The 8099-nt window shown below is 33.8% G+C and overlaps 1 protein-coding gene across 1 annotated transcript; it reads right to left on the reverse strand.

Annotated features, from left to right (window-relative positions):
- Positions 1-1751: 1751 nt before the first annotated feature.
- LOC113286691 (purine permease 1-like) lies at positions 1752-3527 on the reverse strand. The gene is made up of 2 exons (XM_026535289.1): positions 2514-3527; positions 1752-2403 (listed from the first exon to the last, which is right to left on the reverse strand). The coding sequence occupies exons 1-2, from the start codon at positions 3354-3356 to the stop codon at positions 2053-2055; spliced, it is 1194 nt and encodes a 397-aa protein (XP_026391074.1). The 5' UTR covers positions 3357-3527; the 3' UTR covers positions 1752-2052.
- Positions 3528-8099: the final 4572 nt, after the last annotated feature.

Below are 8099 nucleotides of genomic sequence, written 5' to 3' on the forward strand. Positions count from 1 at the left end.
GGAAGCTCAAACATACGGGTTTGTCAGTGACTTGTATACGGTCCCAATTGAACACCCCGCTGAACATGTACCTATTCCTCTTCCACATCTATTATCCCACTAAGTTAACTTTTGACTTTTTACTATACATTTTTATTTATTTATTTTATTTTTTCATGACAGCACGAAGCTTACACATTATTCCAAGAACATGTTGATTTTACTCAACAATTTCGCGATTTTATACTAAAACAAATGAAGGAGAGGATGGACGTTATTATGGCGAAAGAAGCAGAAATACAAAGGCTGAATACTATGAACATGAATTTGCAGCAACAAATGTCTTTTTTCCGTGCGCCTCACACTGGCCAACCTCCCCTTGGGTTCGGTTCGTTTTCCCAAACAATGCCACAACAAGTTTGGAGTTCTATGAGTCAAGGATCAGCTTCAACAATGTCCTCAATCAATACCACTCCGAGAATGCAGATGCCTTTTATGCCACCACGTTCGGCGCCTCCGAATACAGATAACATGAATGATTAACTTTGGATACTTTTACTATTACATGGTTTGTCTTTATATTCTTTTGTTTTTTTCCTATTTTTGTCAACCAAGTTGATTAAATTGTCGGGTAGTTATCTTATCTTTCAGCGAGTAGTCATTTCATGTCTACTCTATCCACTATCCATTTGGGGTATGGTCATTTCAGGCTACTGACAAACACGGGATTGTATAATTTTTTGGGAACACCTTATCTCTGTGATAAGATCTCTATCTCTCACCATCCCCTTTTGTTTTTTATTAAGGGTTATTTTGTTTTTGGTACTCAAGTTTTGACCAACTTTGCTGTTTGGTCTAACATTTGTCCAGCTTGGCGTTTGGTACTTGGAAATGACGTTGACCCGTGTGGACTCGGTTTGACCAGCACCGCCGAGTAAAAAAAATACTAGACTTCAAGGTCAAACAGATCAAAATCTCAGTCGTCAGATCAAAAATAAATCTCTCAATGTTGAACCATTCCGCGAAAAGGTACTTTCTCATCACTGAATCATTCAGCGAAAATATCTAGCATGCTAGTTCACATGCTAACAACTAGTAGGAGAGAGAACTAGTGTTAACTTTTTCGCTACATTTTTTTTTTTGAATTGCAACACTTAAATATTAATCTAGCACCTCCAATCTAACCCATAAGACTAAGACGAAGGCCCTTTTCCTAGCTAGCTCTTTTCCTATGTTCCTCCCGATCCATTCTTCATTTTTGTCATGTTAGCTAAATAACTTTTAATAGATTTAGCAAGAGAAGGTTTCAAATTATAAATCCGGTACTGGTATTGGTTTGACTGATGTGACGGGTGCAAAATCATTTCTGGCATTTGCAGGAGAAGCCGAGGAAACAAGAAAGTAAATATGGCCAAAAGCTTAAGTATTTCAAAGTCTGCATAAAAGAGGATGAAAGGAATGTTATATTATGGGATTTCATCTGAAGAAGCAGAGTTCGGAGTTAGAGCGGGACGAAGACCTCCCTTCTCAAGCCAAACTTGCAGTAATTTGATATAGAGGGATTTAGGTTTTTTTGCAACCAAGTTTTTGGTATAAATATAGAGATCTGCAAACTGAAAATGGATTATTTGTCCAAATATTTTCAAAACATGGTTCTATTAGACGAGTAAAAATTAGTATGGGAGAAATGGACATTAAAAAAATGGCAAGAATGAAAGTGGGTTCATCATGGCTAAACTTAAAAAAGAGCGAAGATAAAACTGGATACATCCTGATGTAAATCAAAAATAAAAAAAAATATATTTGAAAATGAGTAGGATGAAACTGTTTACATTCTGGCTAATTTTACATTCTCATCCATTTAAACAGTATCAAATTTTACATGTTTTTTTCACCCAAAAATTATTGATTTTGATCTTTTTAATCAATTTTGTGAATTGAACAATGTTCATGTAAGTGACTTCACGTTGACTTAATTGACCGTCCGATTCAATATTGAAATTACGAAGAAGCCAAACCTGTTATAATAGGAGGGAATTACATATAATAAGTTTCTCCCAGGAACAAGAATTTTTAAACTTCATCAGGGATTTCTTGGCTTTTAGTCGATACTGCCTTGTGCTGATTCGTCTTCTTTTTTGTTTGCTTATATTCGCCATAAAAATAAGAAGCAAAACCCCATATAGATAGACCTAATGACATTCCTTTTTCTGCACTGAATTTCTCATTAAAGAAAAAAATTGCACAGATTTGTTGAATCGGAAGGAGTAGTGTCATAAGAACTCCACTGAATAAAGATGTTGCACAATGTATTACACCCAAAGTTCCCACTACGGCACATTGCATCGATACGGCTGTACATATTAATACTATGTAATACTTTGTTTCTCCAAGTTCAAAACCCTTTGCTTCTCTGCTAATAGCCTAAAAAATGCACAAAAAATCAAAAACAAATTAAGTCAGATATGTTTAATTAACTCGATAATTAAACTGTTCTAGTTAAGAAAATGTTCTATAACTGAGACGATTTTCACCTGAAAGTCCTTGTTGATTAACATGGCAATGGTGCAAAAAACTGTTGCAACCATTGAAGTTATAAACTGCATCCGCATCACCAGATCATACGTAATAGCTTCGGATGCTTTCCTGTACACCAACTCGATAAAAGGCAACATAAACCCAAATAGTGCAGCTGCACCAAGAGTTAGAAAGAATCCCAAGAAGTATTGAGCCTTGGAGACACCAATAGGTTTATCACCATTAGTATGGAAAGCCAAAACAACAGCACCAAGAGTTAACAACACAACCGAATTAATCGAATACGGAGTAAACTTCTGCCTAACGAGAAGTAGAGCAAATGCAGCAGTAAAAGCTAGTTGAGTAGACATCAACAGTGAAGAAGTTGAAACAGGGAGATAGCTTACACCATAAGCATATAGAAAACTGTCTAAACCAACTATAATCCCCAAGAAAATACATGATATGAAAAGTTTAGGACTGAAACCACCAAATCTTAGCTTCCGGTCAGTCGTCGGGTTTACATCAATTGCTGATATTGATCGAGAATCATGAGATTTTGATTTCGATCTAAACCATGAAACGGAGATAGGTATGAGAAGAAATGGAAAAGCTACAGTTTGCAACCAACTTGATAACCATTTTCTTTGACCACCATGTAAGTAGTAAATCCTTAGCAGCAATGGACCTGATATTTGTGCTACCGATAAGAGTATGCAATTCACTATTAGAATCACTAGTTTCATTTTCTTCTTCTTCTTGTTATCTGCTCCTTGGTGATGGTGGTGTTCATGACTATTACTGGATACTAGTACTCCTCCTTTCATGTTGCTCTGATCATTCTCCACAATGTGTTTCATGGCTAGCTACTGATTTATTATTTCAGATCACAATTTTAATTTCATTGAGTTGTGTGATCTCTAGATGTTTAAATACCTACCTACATTTCCAATCAGTTTCTCTTTTTACCAACTTTTAATTTGCGTCTTCAAAGTTTCTTTTTTCTTTCAGTTTTTTTTGTTTTTGGTTGGAATGCTTTTTTTTTTTTGGGTTGGAATGCAATTCATATGAACCACGCACCCACGCGAGGCACGACCATATCCATGTGCATTTTTCAGCAAATGCACTAACTATTTGTCTACCTTTTAACAAAATGGCGCATGTATCCTCGAAAAATGAAATGAAGCCCAAAACTGCGAAAGTTTTATGCTATAAGCCCATCGATAACAGTTATAAAGGAACTATTTTTGGGACCACGAATTTTTTGTAGGGGACAATATGATAGGGATGTCGTACCCTATAGTTATAAGGGGTGTTTTAGGGGTGTGGAGTGCCTGATTTACCCTCTACCCTAATTATATAGTTCGGAAAAAAAATCATTTTTTTTGTAATCCAACTTCATATTGGTAACTAATCATGTTAATCATTATTAATCATACGAATCACTAATCATTAAGTTCGGCTTTTAGTCATAAATATTTGGGTAATTAATCATGATAATTTCAAATATTTTTTGTAACCGAACTTCTTACTGGTAGCTAATCATTACTAATCATTAAGTTCGGTTTGATCGTAAAAAGTATTAAAAAAAATTTATAACCGAACTCACACCAAATATGTAGTTCGGTTTGATCACAAAAACATTTAAATTTTTTTGTAACCGAACTTCTTCCTGATAGATAATCATTACTAATCATTAAGTTCGGTTTTTGTAATAAAATTTGGGTAACCGAACTTTAAGTTCGGTTTGATCGTAGAAAGTTTTAAATTTTTTTGTAACCGAACTCACACCAAATACGTAGTTCGGTTTGATCGCAAAGAAAATTTTCAATTTTTTGTAACCGAACTTCTTACTGGTAACTAATCATTACTAATCATTAATCATTAAGTTCGTTTTTTAGTCATAAATTTGGGTAACCGAACTTTAAGTTCGGTTGGATCGCAAAAACATTTAAAAAAAATTTGTAACGGAAGTTCTTACTGGTAGCTAATCATTACTAATCATTAAGTTCGGTTTTTGCAATAAAATTTGGGTCACCGAACTTTAAGTTCGGTTTGATCCTAAAAAGTTTTAAATTTTTTTTTAACCGAACTCACACCAAATATGTAGTTCGGTTTGATCGCAAAGAAAATTTTCAATTTTTTGTAACCGAACTTCTTACTGGTGACTAATCATTATTAATCATACTAATCACTAATCGTTAAGTTCATTTTGGTCATAAATTTGGGTAACGGAAATTAATCGAGAAAAAATTTAAAATTTCTTTGCAACCGAATTTTTACTGGTCACACAAAATATATAGTTCCGTTTGATCGCAAAGAAAATTTTCAATTTTTTTTTGTAATAGAACTTCTTAATTTTTTAATGGTAACTAATCATACTAATCACTAATCATTAACTAATAACTAATTAATCATTAAACTAACACATTTAATTAAGGAGGGTAAGTTTGGTTTTAAGAAAAACATTTAGATAAGGGGTGACTTAGGATTACTTATAATGTCTTGCCTAAAATAGAATCATGGTCCCCACAATAAAACCATGATCCCCAAAATATGGTTCTTATAAAGTTGCCCGAATACGATTAATTTCGTTCTTAATTTCTGGATTTTGCGATTTGAAACTGGGAAATTTAGGGGGAGACCCAAAAAAATAATGTTCTCATTGTCAGGCCCACAATTAATTTTGGATACCGTGACATCCATAATTATATAAAATTATAAAAAAAATGTGTGCATGAGGGATTATGCATCCGCACGACGGATTTTGCATACTATTTTTTTAGGGATAACTCGTTATGCATCCTAATTTTTCAGGGGCATAATTGGCAACGCAACTTGGATATAACATATCTAAAAAGCCGCGCCTTGGAATTTAACAAATTTTATATCGTTGAAAAGCTTTTAAATAGAGCTATGCAACGAGCACAAACAACAATATCAAGTTTTTGTTTTTCACGAAAAAGACGAAGGTGATCATCGTTTTAGGGAAAAAATTTGAAAACTGACCACATATTCGTTATGCAGCCTCCAAAAAAGATGCATAACACAATATGCATATACAACAAAAAATGCATAACAAGTTATGCAAACATATTTTTGTTCATGCATCAAGTATTTTGGTTATGCAGCCACTAAAACGATGTATATGCCTGAATCCACTAGAAAAAGCGGACGCAAAAAGAATTATGCAACCATTTTTTCTAATTGCATAACAAGTTATGTATCTATAACAGGTTATGTAGCCATTGTTTTGGTTGATTTTAGTGTATACCGATAAAATCGATGCATTATGCAGCCATATTTTCGGATGCATAATATAGGTTATGTATCCATTTTCGTGATTGCATAACATGTTATACAAATATTATTGTAGGTGTGTGACAAGTTATGCAGTCTTTGTTTTCGTCGGTTTCAATAATAACAAAAAAAGTTGATGCATAATGTGTTATGGAAACATTTTCTAGACTGCATAACAAGTTACGCAACAACATTTCAAGATGTATAACAAGTTGTACATCTTTTTTCATAGCTACATAACAGGTTACGCATCCATTTTCATAGCTGCATAACAGGTTACACATCCACTACTCCACCTACAAACACCCATTATGCACATACCCATTGTAAACCAACAACAACACCATCATTGGGTTCCAAACACCTTTCTTGCATTTCATGGAAGACTTGAATAGCTTCATCCAATCTGTCATTCGTGCAGTACCCATTAATCATCGAATTATAAAGAGATTAATATTGTAGGTTGAAGCATACACCTACTTATTATATATATCTTACTCCACGTTCATTAAACAGTAGGATTATTAACTTTCTTCAAAATCTAGTCATACATAAAGAGATTCGGACACCAAAAAAAAAAGAATTGTAGTTGATGCAGATATTTTAGAATAAGATAATGCATGAGCTTATTCACACCTCAAATTAGTCGTCGTAAAAGTAAGAAGAAACAACACAAATTAATGATATGGTGTTCGACTTGGGTCAAGCTGGTCAATCTTGGATTCGAGTTTAATCCAAACAAGGAAGGTGTTAGTTTGAGGGATGGTCTTCACCTTCGTTCTCTAATGTAATCAATTTTTTTTCTTTTTTTGTATAATTTATATCGATCTTTTGGAAGAGTTTGAATTATTAGGATGGTAAGGAAGTAAATGCAGACGCTTTGATTTGCACCAAATTCTTAGACGGTTATTGTTTCTTTTCAATAAAAATACAACAGAAGTCTCAAATGGTTTTCCTTTTTAAACCTATCCGGAAAAAATTCCGTTATTTTTCCTAGTTAGAGCAAAAATTAGTACAGAGTCAAGTATTTAACTCCCCCACGGTATTAATTGGTTGGTGAGATAGGAGGTATGAGTATGGACTTGGTACTCATCTAATCTCGGCCTAATACTCTAACGAATTTTGTTAGAGAACTGCTCGGTCGAACTCGTAAGTTTTTCTGTCTCAAGCTTGTTATCAATGTTCAATGCACAAAAATATATCTTGAATTCTAGTCTACTTAAGTCAAGTCAAGTCTCAGACCAGAATTACAGTATGGTAGTTGAGTATCATACATCACTGAATAACCCTCGAAGATTGAAGACTGGATATCAAACGAATATATTTGGAGAACTTCATCAAAGAAAAGGTATGTGAAGAATAAACCATTCTATTTACTCACAATATTACCATTCTATCTATATGATATTATGTCGTATGACTTATACTAGATTTACTATTGCAAAAAAAAAAATCTCGAGTCAAGCTTGTCTTGTTAAACATCTAAAAATATGATTCAACCAATGGATGTTCATAGGTCCATAGCAATCTTAGTTCGAAAAAATTTATATTTCAAGAACTATTATTTGGAAAATGTACAAGGAATGATATTTATATCTATGAGAATGGGAATATTTTGAAATATCAAAACAAAGTTTTCAGAACTATTAAAATCCGAACTCTTGGTAAGTATACATCCCAGTATGCGTATCCTAGATATCTGAAGCTCCGGAAAGTATGTCGGTATGTATACCCAGTACGGGTACTGTAATGTTCTGAATTCGTGAATGAGGGAGGTACACATACCTAGTACGGGACTGAGTTCATGAATAGCCTAACGGCATACATACCTAGTACGCGTACCTTAATGATATGAATTCATGAACTGGTTCATAGGTACGCGTACCTTTTGGCATATATACCTAGTACGAATTAAGGAGATGCCCATGTACTATTTTCACAAATATTTTTAACATTGATACAACTCTCATGAACACCTTTAAGATATCTTTGATCACTAAAACACCATGTTTGTATGCATCATCACTCAAGTATTAAGTGTTTAAATGAACACGATATTGTTTATTAGTTCCTAAGGCATACTTGCCATGAACTATCATTGTACATGGTTTCGTGTCCCTGGACCATAGTGTATATTATTCTTTGTAATTCAAAGAGAAACTTCTCACATGCTTACATGAATTCCTAACAAGAGTTTCATCTAAACAACGAAAGTGTTTGCTTGATTATCAAGCTATCTTAGTTTGAATTCAAAGTAAACCTTAGTATTTAAACTCTATAAATTGAGAGACTCAAACAACTGG

The sequence above is a fragment of the Papaver somniferum genome, chromosome 6 (assembly GCF_003573695.1).
Source record: "Papaver somniferum cultivar HN1 chromosome 6, ASM357369v1, whole genome shotgun sequence".
Classification (NCBI taxonomy): Eukaryota; Viridiplantae; Streptophyta; class Magnoliopsida; order Ranunculales; family Papaveraceae; genus Papaver; species Papaver somniferum.

Bases quoted from the DNA above. Each gene is read 5' to 3' on its own strand.
- LOC113286691 (XM_026535289.1), bottom strand. From the start codon at position 3,356: ATGAAACACATTGTGGAGAATGATCAGAGCAACATGAAAGGAGGAGTA. The intron at 2,404-2,513 runs GTGAAAATCGTC...TGCATTTTTTAG, and splicing joins TAATCAACAAGGACTTTCAG to GCTATTAGCAGAGAAGCAAA.